This window comes from Coturnix japonica, chromosome 5 (genome assembly GCF_001577835.2).
Source record: "Coturnix japonica isolate 7356 chromosome 5, Coturnix japonica 2.1, whole genome shotgun sequence".
Taxonomy (NCBI): domain Eukaryota; kingdom Metazoa; phylum Chordata; class Aves; order Galliformes; family Phasianidae; genus Coturnix; species Coturnix japonica.
In genome coordinates this window covers 47050445-47069966 of record NC_029520.1, presented here as the reverse complement: position 1 = coordinate 47069966, position 19522 = coordinate 47050445, and the positions used below count along the sequence as shown (strand labels likewise).

At 45.9% G+C, this 19522-nt stretch overlaps 1 protein-coding gene across 12 annotated transcripts in view; it reads right to left on the bottom strand.

Annotated features, from left to right (window-relative positions):
* CEP170B (centrosomal protein 170B) overlaps positions 1-19297 on the bottom strand; it is a 53121-nt gene extending 33824 nt beyond the window's left edge. For 10 of the 12 annotated variants that reach the window (XM_015865585.2, XM_015865592.2, XM_015865588.2 and 7 more), the window contains exons 1-7: positions 19189-19297; positions 18580-18668; positions 17742-17877; positions 6366-6455; positions 4995-5073; positions 2774-2832; positions 1298-1436 (exon numbers count right to left, since the gene is read on the bottom strand). In XM_015865585.2, coding sequence (XP_015721071.1) covers positions 1298-1436; positions 2774-2832; positions 4995-5073; positions 6366-6455; positions 17742-17846 — 472 coding nt within the window. In that variant the 5' untranslated portion in view covers positions 17847-17877; positions 18580-18668; positions 19189-19297. Of the gene's footprint in view, positions 1-1297; positions 1437-2773; positions 2833-4994; positions 5074-6365; positions 6456-17741; positions 17878-18527; positions 18669-18760; positions 18780-19188 lie in introns of those variants that run through there. The other 2 variants (XM_015865586.2, XM_015865587.2) reach the window with 2 other exon arrangements.
* Between the last annotated feature and the right edge of the window lie 225 nt (positions 19298-19522).

Sequence of the window (19522 nt, the reverse complement as noted above, 5' to 3'; positions counted from 1 at the left end):
TGGGGGGAGGGTGACCCACAAACACATCTAAATCAACACGCAAAGCTTTTGCAATGGGAGAACAGCAAACACACAGGTGTGTGCATTTCCCTGCACAGCTGGAAGGAACAAAAACACAGGCAAATATACGAGAGAGAGAGATAATATTACTTTGTTTTAGTATATTATGTCAGCTTATAGGGACTTTCACAAAGACAATACATAGGAGATTAAGGTCAGCCAACCCATTCCAATTAGGCGTTAAAAAAAGACCTTAACAGATTTACCTAAAGTTGTACACGTTTCTAGAAAGCTGCTGTATCTATGAATAGATCACCTCTCCCAAGATCCTGTCTCACTCTTCTAAGCCCATCATCTTCCTCTCCCTACCCCTTCCTCAAACAGATTCATTTTGCACATGGACAGCTCCCAGTCACTTTGCCATTCTGGTAAGCAAGACAACACTCTGTCAGTCATTAGTTATCAGGATGCTTTAGAGCCATGTTTCTTCTTTTTTTCCCCATGCATCACCAAGCTCTAGAAAGCCACCAGCTGACAATTGAAGCAGACAGGGAGAAAACATACCAGGGTAGTACATAAAGGAGGTAGAAAGATCAGGAGTGGGGAAAAAACTGCTGGGGATGTCTTGGCCCACCCATGGGAGGGAACAAGGAGATCATAGAATCACCGAATTACTCAGGTTGGAAAAGACCTGAAAGATCATCAAGACGCAGGTACGAAAAAGGGTCTCTAAAGGAAGGTAGCAGCGGGTAGAGAAACATGCAATAGAAGAAATTTTTCCAATGGACATGATGCAACCAGGTAACAAATCCTCTCCCAGGTTCAGCAGTCTGTTTTGATCTCATGTAACGAAGTGTTAGGAAATAAAGTAATTTAAGACTGCACAAGACTCTTTCCAACAAATCCCTTGCTGCCACTTCACTGCCACACTTGCCAGTACCACGCTGCAGCAGCCATGCATCTTCCACTCTGAGTCACCACCTCCACTCAAACACCAGCTCATGATTAAGAAAAGAAAAATAGACCAGACGGGTGCCAAGGAACTCACCAAACCTGCTCAGCCAACAGGCTCTCCAGCATTCACAGCAACAAGACATGTGTGAACCACCATACCAATTATTTTTTTTTTTTTTTCTCTTAAAACTGAGAATGTAAAATACTTAGAGGTTTAGGAAGACAATCTTTACTATCAGCTTCTACACCATGTAGCACACCACACTTGCTTCTGACCCAGTGCAGTGATCAAGCAGCGCTCTGACTGCTGTGAATCTTGACTAACTGGTTCCTGAGCAAATACCTGTAATTGGCTTCCTCTCTCCTTTCTCCAGCTTAGTTTGTGGGGACTCAGTGTAGACACCGTGCTCCATGGGCTGCTCCACCCTCTTCATCGCTGTGCCTTTGAAATTCATCTGAAGCTGGCTGGTGTACTTCTCATGCTGCAGAGACATAAGGACAGCTGCAGAATGCCCATACAATCTGCATGGCAGCCTGTGGCAATGATAACCTCCTTTGCCCACAAATGTGGCAATGCAAAGGCAAATGCTGTGGCTAAGCTCAGTGACAAATGGGAAACACATCTAAGTAGAGGCTAGAGAACACAAGCGCCATCAGAGAGGCTTTCAGATCCCTCATCGGAAAGACAATAAATGACAGTTACAGTCTGTGAGAAGGTCACTGTAACACAGCCCCACAAATGAGCTAATTAGAAAACCCTCTAAAGAGTCAACTAAGAACAATCAGAACTTACACCATTTTCCATTCAGATACCAAATTCTGAAATCCCCTTTGTTCTTAAAGCAATATTATTAATTCTTCCTAGGCCCCCATCTGCATTATCTCAATTTTTCAGCAAAAGCAATTAAGATATATTTAAATTATTTCTCTCCAAACTCTCTCACCAGTGAGGAAAGCAATGAGCCTGCCTTAGAGCAGACTCCGTATTAACTCGCGGCTTAGTAAATGGGCTAATTAAAAGTGGGTTTATTACAAGCAAATTAATAAAAGGGTGTACCCATCCCGATTACACCCCCTGAGTAAAGCTAGCCATTCATTTATGCAGTCCTGGCTGTTACACTTCTGATCCTCTCCAAATACTAAGTCTAAAACCAGGGCTAAGACTACAGCATCTGCTAGTCAACAGGTGACGCCTGGCGCTGGTGGCTGAACTCAGCTCAACAAAGGCCGCCTTCCTGCCTCTGGGGGTTGCTTTTCTGCCTTACATTAGGAGGTTCTTGTATATTTTATTACTGATACTGAAATTTTTGTTTAAAGAGCACTTTACTCTTAAGAGGACTGCTCAGTAAGGAAGACTGCAGAGCTTGAAGGCACAAATGAGATAATGGGAATAAATTAAGCAAAGTTCAATCTGCTGAAGGAAGCGTTACGGAGCTGGCCAATGTCACCATGCTCAAGGAAAGGCAACTGCTCTCCACTCCTGGGGCAGAACTAATTCTGCTCTGTTTCACCCTGAAGTTAATGCTCTCACTGTTCTTTAACACATTACAGCTTCAGTCGCCTTTCTGCTGGCTACCACAAGATCATAAATAACTTGATCTAGATGTTAGCAACAGGGTAAGAGAGATCAGAGACGAGATAACTGGGAAATGCATCTGCCATCAAAGTAGGGTTCTTGCAAGCCTCAATCCAAGGACAGCATAACATCGTGGATCATTTTGCTTCTGTATTTTAAAATTTCAGGCAGAATGAGCATTACTAGAGCACCGAAAGAAATGACACCTGCACCCACACACCCTTTGTACCCACATGCTCTTACCTTTAATGCTTCTTCTGGGACCTTGTGTTGAATTTGCTCCAGGACATACATGTTTGAATGTACAGAACTTGTTAAGGAAACACCAAAGGAATCGGATGCAGAGAGAAATCCAGTGTTTAGTCATAAAGAAAACATCATAAAATAACAACAAGAGGCGCTGAAAGCAAGACAGTCTTTGCTGTGAATAGTTTGCAATAGAGAGTACAACTGTATTTTCTGTTAGGACCCAACAACTGGAGAGTGGCATGCAACAGGAGCAGGGAAGGAGCTCAGGAGTGTACAGTCAGCTTGGTACAGGATGAGGGAGCAAACAGAGCTCTGGCACAGCTCACAGCCTGCTCCCAGCAGCATCCCGGCCAAGACAGAGCAGACTTGCATAGTCAGAACAAGGCAAGGCCTTTCAATCACTGCTGTTTCCTGGATGAAAAGTAAATCAGGTCATGAGCTGCTGTGACCTCTATGGAAGGGAAGCATTCAGCGTGTCTGAACCCAGGCAATAATCCCCAGCTACACTGTGCAAACAAACAAAAAAAAGCAGGAAGAAAGCATCTGGCCATGCCATCACAAACAACTCAATCAGGACAGCACAGCACAGAAAGGACTAAAGCCGAAAGATGGAAAATGTTAAAACTAAAAATAAACCAAGAGATACTGGCAGAGCACGGAGACTCCGTGCAGTCTGTGAGTGAAGCTGTAAATGGAAAAAGAGACTACTCTTATGCAATAGAGTGCAGCTGATTTGGAGGCCATGGGAGATGCTGCCATCACCACTGAGCTGAACACTGTAGACACAGCGCTGCTAAGAAGCACAGCATCACAGCAGCAAAGGAGAGGAAGAGACTTAAACAGCAATAGCAGTCATGCTGAAAAAGAGCCAGGTCTAAAACCTACATTCTCAAAAGCTTTCCAGCTGAGGGTAATAAATACTACAATTCACAAATGCAATCATTCATTTCACGTGAATAGCCATGTAAGGGCTGCAGGACGAAGCACTTAACTCAGCTGCTTACTGCTCAGAATTACTTTCTATAAAAAGTTTAAACCTGTATCTCAGCCACTAAAATATGACCTCAAGGTTTTAAAAAAAAAGGTAAATCTTTGCTTTCACCAGATCCAGGATTGCTCATACATCTGTTTAAGCATCACTGCTGCAAATGCTGCAGCTGAAAACTCAGGTACCTGCAGCCCGGCAAGAGCACAACAGAGGCTCAGCCTTCCCTTGCAGGTTCTGCTGGGCTCCAGCAAGGTCTGGAGTACTTCAAGGGCTAAAGCAAAGGCAGGCACACTTGCCTCATCATGGATACAACAAAAGACACAAGAATGTCACCTTGGGGTCAAGGATGCACAAGAGTTTTCCAGTAAAGCCTTCGCCTCCTCCCATTCTCAGAAATGTCTGGGCTGTTTTAACCAAAGGTTTCTTGCAAAAGCAAGTGAGAAACATGGAGAAGATGCTGCTCCATAATCCATCTTGAGTAGGTTAAATTTGGAAATTAGAAGCAACTAAAAAAAAAAAAGAGCGTATTCTAAAAAAAAGATTTGCTAATGCTACGAAAAGGCAGCAGTAGGGGTCTCTACTTCTGTTGATCTACAGCAGCCAGTCAAACAGCCACATCAGGATAAAAAGGAAAGGGATGAAGGTAAAGGCATTTTAGCAGACACAAGCAGAACTCTGTAAACAAAGGAGTAACAGCAGCCTGGCCTTCCCTGATAGAGGTGACATTTGCTATTGCTAAAGAGAACTTCACTCTTGCATTTGTGGCAGGGACAAGCTTCAACTAATAGAGCCAAGGGTCTGTCTGCAGGCTCCCAGAACTAAATACAAAGACCTGCAAACAGTCTGCAAGCAAGCAGTTGGAAGCAATGAATAATAGCTAGTCTTTACAAATGCACATGAAGCACATCTGCTCCCAGACTTCTACCAGTTACAGATGCCACTAAGAGATCTCAAATGAAAAAGAAAAAAAACAAACCACCCTTCCTTTGACAGAGACCTCCTCAGTCACTACTGTCAGTATAGTGCCTGCTTCCAAGTCCAATGGATGCAGCAGGCATTCTGATTAACATGTTCTGAATCAGGTCTGTGGTGGAGAAACAAAAGCTGATGAGCCATTCAAAGGCTGCAGGAGGCAAAACAAACACCCTTAGTCATTAGCCACAATTAGCACTTTTAACTCTCCATGCAATGAACAGCACAAAACACATCTTCAGAGAGGAAGGATATCATAGCCAAAGCGAATGACATCATTCAGCTTCAGGGTGATGTACTTCTGGTCAGGAATCCTCACATCATTGACGAATGTCTGCAGAGAGGAAGCAGAGGTGTGATTTTTGACCCAGGGTACATGCCTATCTGCTGAAGGCGCTGCACATGCTCAGGGTGCACCTCTGCACAGCGAAGAGCTCAGCTCCCTGCAGACCACCAGCATGGAGCTCCCATGGGCAAGACTAAGCACCCCAAATGTGCTTCAAAGCCAGGTACTCATCCCACAAACTGCAAATGAAGTTTTAGTCCCTGACTTGAAGATGTAAATGAGGTGCCTGAAGTCAGGAACCTTGGGTGCTCTCAGGTCTTCTCCCTTTCCAAACAACAAGGGCAGTAAAAGACAGAAATTGCTTTTCCAACTAACTACTGAGCTGATAATGAGCTTCTCACTCAAGAGATGCACTTGTTCACTTTTTTCTATGCTACAGACAGTTAGCTTAGGCCTGAAGAACCTGAATTTTCCTTGTAAAGGTGCAAAAGGCATGCTTCACAGCAAACAACTCAGATGTCTCAGATGCCTGCACTCTGAGGGGACACCATAAGGAACAATTCTTACAGAACAGCAGATCAAGCACTCGCAGACAGCTTCCGCAGATGAGCCTGTGTGCTTTTGTAATAACCCAGGGCAAATAAAAATAACTCAGGAACTCAAGTGAAGCAGCAGCAGCACTGGTGGGGCTCAGGCACTCAGCAGCTGCAGATCCCAGGAGTTACCTGATCTTGCAGCAGAGCAGTGAACCAGCCTCACAGACCTGGTGTCTACTACCAGGTCTCTGTAGCCTCGCTACAACATCAGCTAAGCTTTGAAGAGTCAAATACCAAATGAAATACCAGTGAAATACCAATCTTTATTATCAAAAAGAGCTGGTTTTAAATAGTTTCTCCCCAAAGAAATTAAATGGCTCATCATCTCATAAATCACTCCACATACCGACAACAGAACTGCTAAAGGTCACCCTGCTCACGCTGTACAGCTGTTCCAGCTTCATCAGTTCAATGTTAACATCCCCAAAATGAGATAGAAAAGAGCAAGAAATAAATTCAAAGAGGCTCTATGGTTTTGTGAACACCAGAGAGTTCTGCAAGGGCACCAACAAGGGAAAAATAAAATAACAATAAGAAAACAAGATTAATTTATCAAAGCTTTCCTCTTCTAAGATGAGATGCTGCATGACCTGTCTCAGGCCTTGCAAATAACTGTATCCATTTAGATTAATTTATGCCAATAGCTAGAGTAACCCAGGAGGGTCTAGCAATAGAGAGATATATAATGGTTACAGACTCAGCATCATGTGCTGGCCTCCGTTATCCCAGAGGTTTGCTACTTACCCCATTTAAGCTCCCAAGATCCTTCACCCAGTGCTCATCTTTCTCTTTGTCATAGTTGATTACAGCATGCTGCTTATCGACGCTGCGGGACTGGCAATGAAAACACAATGAATGTGAGAGCGGTCAGCCATAAGAGACGCTGTTATTCACAACATTTATACATTAAACTAACCTGATACAGGAGAGGGGAGAAAAAACAGGAAAGATTAAATATTATTGTTACTATTTATAACCAAAGAATACATTTAAAGCTTCCGTGGTTGCTCTAAACAGTACAATATTTACATGAAAAAAATATTATGGAAAGCCATGTCAGCATTTCATTAAGTTGTATCAATACACGCTGAAAAGAAAACATCAGTCTAATTAAAGGCCTGGGGGGCAAGATCTGATCCACTGCAAACTGGAAGAGCTCCATTTCCATAATCTGATGCTGGTGTCCTCATCATTTATGGACTTTCTGTTTGGAAGGATTTCTTCCTAATTTTCAAAGAGAAAAAGTATTTTCTTGAGTTCAAGCCAAACTCGCTTATAATGCATACTGTTCCCAGAATCACGTGCTGGAGCTGATTTAAACTCTAGGATGTTTTCCAGCTTAGAGGAAGGTTAGGGAACTGAGGATGAAAACGCAGCTCTAGAAAATTTCAATGTTAAGCCTGCTTTGAGGACACTGATCTGGACAGCAATTTAGTCCTAGCGGCTCTATCCCAATGCACATTACCAAACGTCTTATCTTTAAAACAGAGCATGACACTTCAAGAGAAATACTGTCAGACAATTTCAAGGCAGAATTGTTAAAGAAAAGCCTCCGAAGAGTTGAAGCATGGCATAGGTGTTGTAGCTGTGAGGCAGTCACTGGAGCCATTCAAACCATCAGCAGGTGCACACATTACCAAAATCTCCCTGGATCTCAGAGCAGGGGAAGGCAGCCTGCCCCAGTAGGGAGCCCAGCCAGACTGAGCACCACCTTCCTCCTCCTGGGCACCAACCAACAAGCTCTTGCTGAAAAATAAGTCCTTCCCTTTTCCCAAGCATGAACAGGCTCGTTTCCACAGCACTGCTCTCACTAAGCCATTACCCATTTCCTTGCGGGCAAGCAGAGGCAAAGACTATTTCAGGGGAATTCCTTAATGAAAACACAGAGGCTTTATCCTTACAAACTTCACTATCTGCAGGATTTTCTTCTTCCCAAGGACTACCATAGACAAGCGTTCCACCTGCACAGTACGGATGCATACACAAGGCATCCCCGTGTCCCTCTGCAACCCAGTACTGTGTGTGGGTGGCTATCACTGTCCCCAGTGCGACGGGAAGGAGAGCTGACTAACTGGCGTAGCAGTGTTTGCTTTAGCTTTTTTACAGCATTCATTTAAAGATTAACAGAATTTAAAGGCAGAACAAACCCTTTAGCCTCCCAATAAGGACTGAATGTCTTCTGAATTCAGTCCAGTCAAAAAATAAAGGCAGATTTTATTTTGCACCAAGTCACAAGTCATTAAATAATAATAATAATACAGGGTTTACTTCAGGAAAGCAGCTGTCTCCTAAAAAATTTGGTCTGCCCTGGACCTGACCCTGCTGTAAGCTATTGGCCTTTGGACTGCTGTATTTTACAACAGCTGACTACAGCCACTCCCGGTCCCAAACCAGACAAGGATCAATGCAGAGCACAGAGATGTATTCCAGCACCATGACATTCCCGTTCATAAAAGCAGAGGTCACCAATGGGACCTATTTTATTTAAGCCAGAATTTCCCATCCTCCATGAAAGTTTTAGCTGCATTCAAAAGCACTCACAGTGATCTACTGTATCCTACCCACAGTCTTGAAACTTTTTAGCACCTCTTTAAAGAGCATATTAGGAACACAGCAAAGTATTGCACAGCTCACAGTCCTGACTTGTCATGACTTTTGTTGTTGTTGTTGCTGTTTTGAGAAGAATTTTCTCAGTTTTGTTTATGTTAGAGCAGCAAACATCACAAGAACTGGCAGCAGAAGTTCCTAAGGGCCCGTCTCCCAGGAAACTCAATCTAAAATAACTGAAATTGCACCTTATTTATTTTGATGCAACTTGCCAAAGGTCACTCTTGAGAACCGAGGTGTGGTTTATTTCAACATCAGTCATGCTCAACATGAGCTGTTCTCTCTTGCAGTGACAGCAGCTGCCCGGAGGCTGACAGTGCTTTTGTTCTTGGGGAGGAGCAGAATCATCTGTGATGATCAGCACCTCAATCCCACTTCCCAGCAAAGCCCAGCCACATTCCACACTGGCAACAGATGAGAGCGCCAGAACAGACCTGCTGAAGTCACTTCAGCTCAGCAAGCCAGCGGTTTCCAAGGAATGAACCTCTGAATCACAGAAGGTGAGTTAGGAAACCAGAGTCTGCACATTATAGAGCAGCCCATTGGTGCAGACCACTTCCCAGAGGTCTGCAACACAACTGAGAAGATTTCAGGCTTCTATAAACTGAAAAACTGCAATTGATTGAATACCAAGCACAGGAGGCCTTAGTTTAGAAGCACCTATCAAAATCTCAGATGAGACTAAAGGGAAGAAAGAAGGCAGGGAAGGCAGGTCTGCTGCTAGGCACAAGTGATCTGGAGGCAAGAAGGCTACACTCAGAGGGCATGAAGGCCATGGCCTTCTCAGCACATCCCAACACCAGCCTTATTAAGAACAACTCTTGGGAAGACACAGAATATGCTTTTCTAGTTAACAACACGTACACTTGTCTGAAGGGAAAACAGACACTGATTTGTCACCGTACTGAACTCATGCAGCGTTTGCATTTCCAGACATTCAAATCACTTCCTAATGTAAGGCTCTCTTGCTTCTCCCACATAATGCCTACAACGCGCTGTGTTAAACATCTCGTAGGTGAAATGCACATGCTGCACGTATCTGAAGACAGAGGTATTTTGAGGCTGCCCTTTCTTCAAAGATGACATTAAAAAGCAGCTATCTCCAATACCAGATAGGAACAGCATCTCCCGGTCTGCTGGTCTCAAATCTGGACCAAACCTTGCATCAGACCCCATCAGACATACAGCCAGCAGCCTGCTTGCTATTCTCATAACTGCATGCATCGGGTCAGCAAAGGCCTCTGCTTAGCACAGGGGCAGCAAAAAGCAGCTTTTCAAATATACAGGAGTCTCCACAGAAGCAAACATCACATCATTTATGTGCGCTGCAAACAGCGGATAACCAGCTTGAAGAAGGGTCTGATGTATTGGGCATGACACGCAAGGCGAAGCAAAAACCTGCAGAGACACCAAGCAAAATGCACATGGAAACGAGACCAGCTAAGAAAGGCAGGAGGAAAAAATAGAGTGAGACAGGCTGCATTTCCCTACAGGGTTGGGGAGCAGACACAGCTCAGCTGTCTATGCAGATACAGATGCTGGTTTTTTTTCCCCAGCAGAATTACCATGGGCAAAAGCCTACTGCTCAGGTTTGAGATTTGGACCTCAGCCCTTCCAGTGCTGCGAGGCATCGTGGTGTTGGAGATAAAATAAACAAACAAGAGCAGTTTCCCTGTTCCTAACCACAGTCTGTTGCGCACGTCTGGCACAGGATGACTGCAGCATTCTGGTGGCAGCGTGCAATAAACACTTGCTTGAATACTTTCCACAGTGAACAGGTTACAGTTCTGCCAGCGATGTGCTCTGCACAAGCGTCCCAGTAAGGAAATACAAACCTCTCCCACTGCCCCACTTTAGAAATAAAGAGAGGCAGAGCCAACATCAAACAAACAACAAAACAACCTGGCACACTGGCCTGAAACATGGCTCTTGCTCCTCAAAAGTAAAATCCCAGTATCTTTTAATGATAACTGTAAACACTGGGTCTCCCTCTTTCATCGCTGTGTGTTTCATAGAGTTCTGCATACTGGCAGCTTCAGTAATTTTCCAGGATATACATCAATGATTCGTGAATGCTCCATCCTGCCTCAGGCTGGCTGCAGACAAGATGTACTTACAGAAGGCAGACTGATTGCTTCCAGGGACACGGGTTAGCTTCTGCATCAGACAGTCCCCACTCCAGCATGTGCAGCCACCCTCATTCTGGAGCTGAACACATTATAGCTTCTGAGGTACAATTCCTGCCACCAGCTTTGCTGCAGCTAAGGTTATGGATCTGCATAGTGGATCCACTGCAGGGCCAGGGCTTGAGTATTCATGCAAAAATAAGGCACTGAACAAAAGAAAGAAATCCCCCAGGAAAACTAAACCATAATCCCCACAGCTTGGCAAAGGGATTTGGAAGCTGGCACAGTTTCTGTAACAATTTAACCCATTATTCTGGGCTAGAATTGGGTTTTGCTTGCTAGTTCCTTTCTAGAAGTGAAGCACAGGTTGAAGAGATCTAAGGGCTGGCCCTCACCTAAGGCAGGGAGCATGCAGCCTGCAGATGAGTTGCCTTCCCCCCATTTTGCATGGGCAAGCAGCACCTCTGGTGTGAGAGAGAAGCCTTGACAATTTCAGTACAGAGTACAGCTGCATAACACAGTCTGAGTCAAGACTGTGGTCAGCTCCAGATCTGGACAGGGTCCCCTGGAGGAACAAACCCACTGTCCAGTTCCTTGTAGACCTCCTGTCCTTTATGTCACAAGAAAGCAATGACTTCCACTCGTAGTTTGCTGGTCCTGCCATGATGGCTGCCCTACACTACATCCCCTCACTGGGCCCTGCCATCAATTCCACAATAAGAGGCAAGAACCAACAGCAAGAGGTCTGGGATTGTCACAGCTGTTGCCCAGCACCTGTAAGAACTGCTAAGCAGAAATCTGAGGCTTCCCAAGGCCACATCCTTTCCCTTTTGCCTTCAAGATAGCTCCTTCCTTTGTGGCACCTCAGGGATGAACGTTTCAAAACCACTGCAGTTCCTAACACCCAGGGACATACAGGTGATGGTTGACATCCTCCAGATAACTACACAGCCCTGTCCCGACTGCAGCTTCCTCCTCCACCCCTGAGCCTCTGGGAATGAGATTGGGACACCAGGCCTGAGGTCCCCTATCACTCCCAGTGCAGAAAATACCTCTGTGATGGAAGGACCTGGCTTCTGCACAGCGGTGCATTCACCCAGAAGCATCAGAAAAACACCTACCAAACACACCACCTGCTTCTTCCCAGTACAGACAAACTGTGCCGCATCTATTCACACTTGTTTATGTAAATCTTTATCAAGCTACATCAGAGAAACATTGTGTTATCAAATACAGCCCGGGGAAGGCAGGACACATCAGGTCAATGAAGCCTTAATTCGACTACTAGTCGCACACACACAGAGCTCATAACTACACTGTTATTTGCAGAGTGCACCCTACACCTCATGAATTGAGCATGGGACAGATCTTGTAGGGGTAAAACTACAGGATAATGGCACAGGAACAGATTGTACCTTCATGCCTATGCACAAAGGACAGAAGCAGGATCATGCAGACAGTCTCCACACTAACTGCTTTGCAGTTATAAACATTTGATGTAGCAGCCATAGGAATGCTCTTTCAATGCTTAGGATGCTTGTAATTGCCTCACTTTTTACCAAAACAAGCTAAAAAAAGGAAGATGTCTATTCAAGCAGCATCAAGTTAGAGTTTATGCCATTCGCCAGAACCTTGTGGTAGGGGCTTGTGAGATGAACTGACTGGTAGCACAAGCAGCACATGATCCCCCATATGGACCAGTGACAGAGACTCGGCTGGTAGCTTCTATAGCTATTTGCTGACACCAGAGCAACAGCAAGACTTAAGCCCACTTGAGGCCCAAGGGAGATGCTGCTCCCCAACTTCACACGGCAATGCTCACCTTCTTCACACTGAGCTGCTTGTGCCCTACATTCACCATGCTCTATATCCTGCAGATTCCCCTCTCTGTGCACCTCCTCTATGTACACACACTGAGCTGCTCGTACCTGCTCAGCCCAGCCTTAATCTATTGGCTAACTGCTGTAAAATAGAAACCCACTGACCAAAATGAGCATAGAGACAGCAATCAGACCCCTGAAACATAAACTGTAGGAAGCTGAGCAAATACTGTACCAGCTTTCTAGAGAGCTGTTTGACCACAGCCCAAGTCAGGACAGTGGGCTAGATGCACCTTGAACTAAACTAATCTAATCTAGGGCAGCTGTTCTCACACAGAACAATTACTTAGGCTGGAAGGGACCATAAAGCCCACCCACCTCCAAGCCCCTGCCATGGAACTGGTTGCTCCCCACCAGCTCAGGCTGCCCAGGACCCCATCCAGCCCAGCCTCGAGCACCACCAGGGATGGGGCACCCACAGCTCTCTGGGCAGCAGTGCCAGGGCCTCAATGCCTTCTGAGTAAAGAATTTCTTCATGATATCTAATCTAGATCTCCCCTATTTAAGCTTAAAGCAATCCCCCCCTGTCCTATCATTATTAAGCCATGTAAAAAGTTCATCCTGCTCATTATAAGCTCCCTTCAAAAACTGGAAGGCTGAAATGAGGTGTCCCCAGAGCTTTCTCTTTTCCAGGATTAACAAGCCCAGCTCTCTCAACCTTTCTTCACAGGAGAGGTGTTCCAGATCTCTGGTTATTTTTGTGGCTCTCCAGACTGGCTCTAACAGTTCTGCATCCTTCTTCTCCAGGTCCCAAGCCTGGATGCAGTACTCAAGATGGGTCCAAATAATTGCAGAGCAGAGAGGGACAACCCCTCCCTGACTCTACTGCCACCCCTCTGTTAATGCAGTCCCGGATGCAGTTCACCTTCCAGGTAGCAAGAGCAAACTGCCTCATGTCCAGCATTTTGTCTATCAGGACCCCTAAGTCCTTTGCAGGGCTGCTCACAGTGAGTTCTTCCCCCTCTCTGTACACCTATTTGGGACTGCCTCAACCCAAGTGTAACACCTTGCACCCCCCCTTATTGAACTTCATTCCATTAGTTTGGGGCCACTTTTCAAGCCTGTTTTGGGCACTCTGGATAGCATCCCTTTCTTCTGTTGTGTCAACTGCACCACTCAACCTGGGAGTCACCACTGAAGTTGCTGTGAGTACACTCAATACTGTGTCACTTATAAAGATGTTGAAAGATCACTGGTCCCAAGGTGGATTCCTGGGGGACACCACTCATGACTGGCCTCCACCTGGACACAGAGCTGCTGACCACATAAATATCAGCCTTGTGCATCCCTGCACCCAGCCCAACCTGTCCTCCAACCCATAACCTCACCAACCACACTCCCAAATGAAACATTACCATAAAAAATAATGTCTGTAAGCTCTTCCCCCTGACTGTGAGTGAACTTCAACCTTGTCCAAAGGTCTGGAACTCAGCTAAACACATTCAGGTTATCAATGAGAAAACCCTTCACCACTGACCTGGGTATTCCCCCTTGAAAAGGCATCACTTCACTGCAGCACAACTTGAAAGAAAGGTTAAATATACTTCTAAATAGTTTACATGAGGAAAGCAGCGTTTTCCTCAGCCCCATTGTAAGAAGACTGAAGAAAGGAGCTGATCTATTCCAGAATACTCTGCCTAAGGCAGATGCCTGGAACATAAACTTGCACCTTAAACAGCTAGAAAGTTTAGCGAAGTTGTAAGCAACTGAAAGCAGAGGCTCATAATAGGAAGTGCCAAGCTGTCCTCACTGACAGGCAGGACAAAGGCCACACCTGAAACAGAAGCATCACACCATCTGCACCTACTGCAGCTGCAGTACATACTGATACTGCAAGAGCTGCCCAACTGCTGCTCTACAGGGAGGGAAAAACACAACAGAACATTGTTTAAATGTTTTCCATTCTCATTTTTTTTCCCAATAAACACCTCTCTTTTAAACAACAACAAAATCACGATGCTGTTCTCCTTTTCATTAAATATTTACATCTAGGAAAAACGTCAAATATGCTTTATTTGGGCGTGGGGGAGGGTTTCAATGGTTACACAAAAACTTTGCACTACATAAACGTTTTGCTAATGCAAGTAAATATCCATGGCATTAAGCAAACGATCAAAGCTGATAAAGCTGGCAATTACATTTCACATGAAAAATGCAGCGGGGGGAGGGAGTTACTTCACTCTACGTTGTCAAAAAAGAAAAGAACACCACAACAAACCACCAATACAACTCTTTCTTTAAGGAGAAAAAGAAGGAAATAAAGAAAACATAATATGTTTTCAGAGAATTCCCATCTTCATAAAGCTTTATGAAAAACCTGCTAGTACAAGTTAGCAAAGGTTGAAGTTTCCACGCACTTGCTGTCTGTTGATTTACCTGAGGAGAGCAAATGAGATCCTAAAAGGATTTAAGTGACGATCTTCAGAAAGAGCAGAATGGAGCCCTTGACTACGTGTAACAACACAGTGCATGCCAAAGCACACTACGTGGCACTGTCTCCATGCATTAATATTCAAACTCAATGTAAATCTCACGTTTACTTCTACAAGGATCTTTACAGTGCTAAAAAAACCTTTACAATATTTCTAATCCTCTTAGTAGGCACACAGGATTTCAAGGCAGATTGTTTCCCCACTATCAAATCTACTTAATTTTAAGCTTGAAGACCATGCTTTTCTTTATCTCTTTGTTAACTAGAAAGCAAATGCTGTACCTGTAAGCTCAAGTGAAACTAAGGCTTGATTGTTTGGTGACAAAGACATCATTTTTGCCATTTAGGGATCTGATACCTTAAAGTAACTTTGCCAAGAAACTTCAAAAGATAAGATGTTTCTGAAATAGTAAGATGAGAAAGGCAGGACTGGATCTTCAGGACAAGGAGAGCAATAGCAATCTATTGCATTGCACGTTGGAGCCCTGTTGAATGCACAAGGTTTCAACAGGGGACCACAGACCATATCACAATGAAATCACTAAGCAGAAATAATCTTAAGAGATGAAAAACAGCACCCAGATGATCCAGCCCCCTTCCTAGACAATACCAGTCTGTTCTCAGCTGTGCAACTGGGAGTACTGAGTGCCCATATCTTGAAGTCTATATCCAAAATAACCATGTAGTGAACACGTACTTTCAGTGTCATCACCAGAGGAATATGACAGTCACACTGCTACAAGAGCTCTGTCCGTCTGCTCCAATAACCAACCTCCCAGCTCCTTAAGCTTTTGCCAGGGAAATCAATTGTGCCAACCTGCACAACAATTCTATGACATGGACAGTCACAGTAGGGAAAAAGTCTATTTTTAGACCTCATCCTCCATCTGCTCACACACAACTTTGCTTGGATATCAAGAGTGCACTTGAGTCTCCCTGCTGCCCTGCATCTTAATACAGTCATGTCAGCTGCAGCCCAAGAAAGCTCTGGAAAACATCTTTATAAGCAAATGGCTAAGAAAATTATGTGCTGCTCAAAATGAGACCATTCACATGATCTGAGAAAAAGTTGTATTACTCAAGACAGTAAACTAATATATTTATTAAAAGGTCAGATATAATTCAGGCCATGAACATAAACAGCTGGCTTATACTGACAACCCAGAGCCTTCATTCCAGCAAAATAATAGAAACACCTTCTATGAAAATCTCCTCTACTACCTGCCAGCCCCCAAATGCAGCCGCATCCTTCTTCTAACTGATACTGCTGGCTCCTCCAAGAATCCCAACTCATTTACTTTGTAGAGAAGAGCATGACAAATTAATAGCATCACAAGGTTGCTGATCTGCATGCATTAACAAGACAGTTTAGACTTTTAAAGCAGCATCAAATACTCCATGAGGTATAGGGAACTTTACAGCCCATGCTGTCCAGTTAACCTCAGAAATAACCAGAGAAATAAGCAGCATATTTTCACAATTAGTGATATTTGGGTACTTTTATGGACTGCACAGCTTGAGAACTGTGATTTCCAATGTGCAGAGCCCTGGCTGTAAAGAAAACTCAGATACCTTCATAAGGTACTAAATTAAGGGGCACCCAGAAGCTCAGGCCATTTTTGAGCAGTAAAGCCACCGTATAAATTTTTCCCCTTTAATTCACAAGAGAAGACAGCCATCAGGTTTTTGAGCAAATGCAGACTTCAGAAAACACCGAGACATTTTAAATGGCTCACTTGTCAGACGTGGAAAAATGAAATAAAAGATAGTGTGATTCATAGGAAAACCCAAACAAACGATCTGCTGTCAAACTGGAGCACGCTTCAAACTCTGACACTCTGAATGGCAAAGCCATTTCCTTCACTGCCAGCCAGCAGAGCAGCACAAATACTGCAAGCTCTCCTTTTGTGGACACTAACATTTTACGAGGGCCAGACAACACCTTAACAAACAACTGCCTTCCAAGGACAGTTCACACAGTAGGAACTTCGGTCCCCTCAGCAGACCTCCTGCTAACATATCATACAGAATCTGCATAGTAGCTACAAATACGGCCTGCCTGGAAGGACGTCAGCAAAGCATTTAGGAAATAGCTGTTACTGGGTTATCAGTGAAAGCTACCTACAGGGGAGGGAGGCCCTGTTGTATAGGAAGCTCCCTTATGTTGACACCAGCAGCCACACAGGGTTTACAGATGATCCACAAAATCTTCTGCCACCTGTGTAAAGGGGCAAAAGGGAGACAGGTGCAACCGGAGTTCTTTTGCACTTCAAGTACTCACGCACAAGTCTAAATATCAATTTAATTGTGAGCTTATTCAAAGTCCTGAGCTAAGCTGCTCCTGTCAAAAGCTCTTTGCAAGATTCCAGCTCCATTTATTTGGAGTGACGTCCATTACATTGTGCTGTCAAACATCAGACCACAGTCAACACTTCAGGCACGTTGGACTCAATCCAGCAAAGAGACATGCTTACATGGAAAGCACTAACACAAGCTGCAAGCTTGCCCAAGTAACACAATTACTTTGGGAGCAAGAGGACAATGCCTCAGTCACCCCACCAAAATAGCCAGCATTCCTCTGCTAGAGATCAGCATTTCCTACCGTGATAAAAAATAATAAAACAAGTAAACCAACCAACCAAGAGATATAAGCTCTGAAATCTCATCAAGCATCCAGTAATGGGGAAAACAGGCAAAATCACCCTGCTCCCCTCCAAATCACATGCCACAGAACCCAGCAATTTAATCACTTGCAGATCAGGGCAGAGTGGTAATGTCTTTGCTTACTACTTCTATTACATCAAGATAGTCAATCTGCTCGATGCAATTAATCTCCAAGCAGTGCAGCTCCTATCTGTGTGATCCTGGATGCTCCTATCTGTCATCCATCTGATGACAGAGCTGTTTGAAAGAAGCCTCACTTGCACTTTCATGAATATACGAGCTCTTCATGGGAACTACATACTCAACATAAAAGCGTGTTTTAAACAATGTCATTTGAAGAAAGCACACAATATCTCCATAGACCCCCAGCACTGCACTGCATCTTCTGAAGACAACAGGAAAGCCACATTACCTGGAGCATCAGTTCACAGTCATCTCTGCCAACAAATATCATCTCCCTTGGGAGCCGATGGCGAATGCCAGCGCTGCTCACCAAGAACCACGAAGTCACACTCATCTTGGCGCTTGGCACTTAATCTTCACACATCCTAAACACACACAAAAAAAAAGAGGAACACATAGTGAGCTGCTACTAAAGAATGGAAGAACATCAGTGCACAGCTGCAAGTTTTCCTGAGCCATGGGAGCCAGCGTGGCTGCCTACAACCTGCTTTTGCATTGTTTTGTGGCCACAAGCAGTAGTGAAGCACACATCCCATGTGCCACTGGTAGGAGCCACTGCTCTGCAGCCCTGGACATATTCCCACAGCAAAGTAAAGCTGAGCAAGGGATTTCATAGATGAAATACGCAGCTGAATCCAACCACTGAAATACCAGGATACTGGTTTAAAAATAACAACTTTTCCAAAGCATTTGCTGGTAGTTAGCAACTCAGTGCACACAAAGCACAGCTCGTGCTTCTCCATCCTTCAAGACCTGGGCCAAAGCATCAGGACGATGACATAACCAGGCTCCATGCTGACTCCCAGGAGCAGCGGCAGCAGTGCTGAGATCAGAACAGCCTCTTTATCGCTCATCCCACTTCCATACAGATAAGCTGGGAACCCACGACCGCTTCCTCCCTTCTCACGGGAGCTGATAAAAGTGTTACCAGTGGGTCGGAACCACAAGCTGCAATTCCCACCGGATGAATGCAGCATCCCCCTTCCAGGACGGACGGCAAAGAGGCAGCTCTCACCCAGGGTTGGGGAAAGCGGTGTAGGGCACTTCTCGGGAGCGCAAAGCCACACCTGTTTGTTGTCGCTTCTACAGGCCGGCAGCACAGAGCAGGGCTCTGCTGCCTCTCCTCCTCGCTCTCCCGCAATATCGCATTTTCCGCCTGAAGGAAGAAGAAAAAGCAGCGCACGTCAGGGCATCTTCTTTCCCTACACCGAAGATGCGTTTCCCGGTGCAGGGCTGGGTTTCCCTTACCCCGCAGCGTGGAGCAGGGCTGCCCCTCGGCACAGAGCACACAGACAGGGATAGGTGCTGCCCCTCGGCACAGAGCACACGGACAGGGATAGATGCTGCCCCTCGGCACAGAGCACACGGACAGGGATAGATGCTGCCCCTCGGCACAGAGCACACGGACAGGGATAGATGCTGCCGGGCGGCTCCCGGCGCTGCGGATCCGGGCCCGGCCATGCACCTGGGCGGGCGGCCCCGCTTCCCTCCCCGCGGCCGGGCCCGAGCGCTGGGGAGGAACCGCGCGGGCCGCCAGCAGCAGCGGAGCGCTGAGCTCGGCCCCAGGTGCAGCGCGGAGCCCCCCGCGGGCCCGGCCCTTTGTCTGCGCGGCGCTGCCTCCCCCCGGCCCCGCTCCTTCCCTCCCTCCCTCCAGGAGATCCGCCCGCCGTTCCTACCTGCTCCGGCCCTGGGCTCGGGGACAGGCCGGGCGCCTCGCCCCGCAGCCGGCTCTGCCCGCCCGCTCCCAGCGCCCGCCCCGCCCCGCCCCGCCCTGCGCACGGCAGGTTCCCGACGTCAGGAGGCGGCCCCAGCGGCCGGGCCGCACCCGCCTTCCCTCCGGCACTGTCCGCTGCTCTAGGCCAAGCGGCCTCCTCCGCGCTGAGCCCCGGGGGCTGCGGCCCTGCCGTCACCTGCAGGAGCTTCCCTGGATGGCTTCAATGCTGTCTTCCAAAAATTTAGTCTCAACAACATCTGGCTACATGGGGACTATAGGGCCGGTGCGTGGTCCTG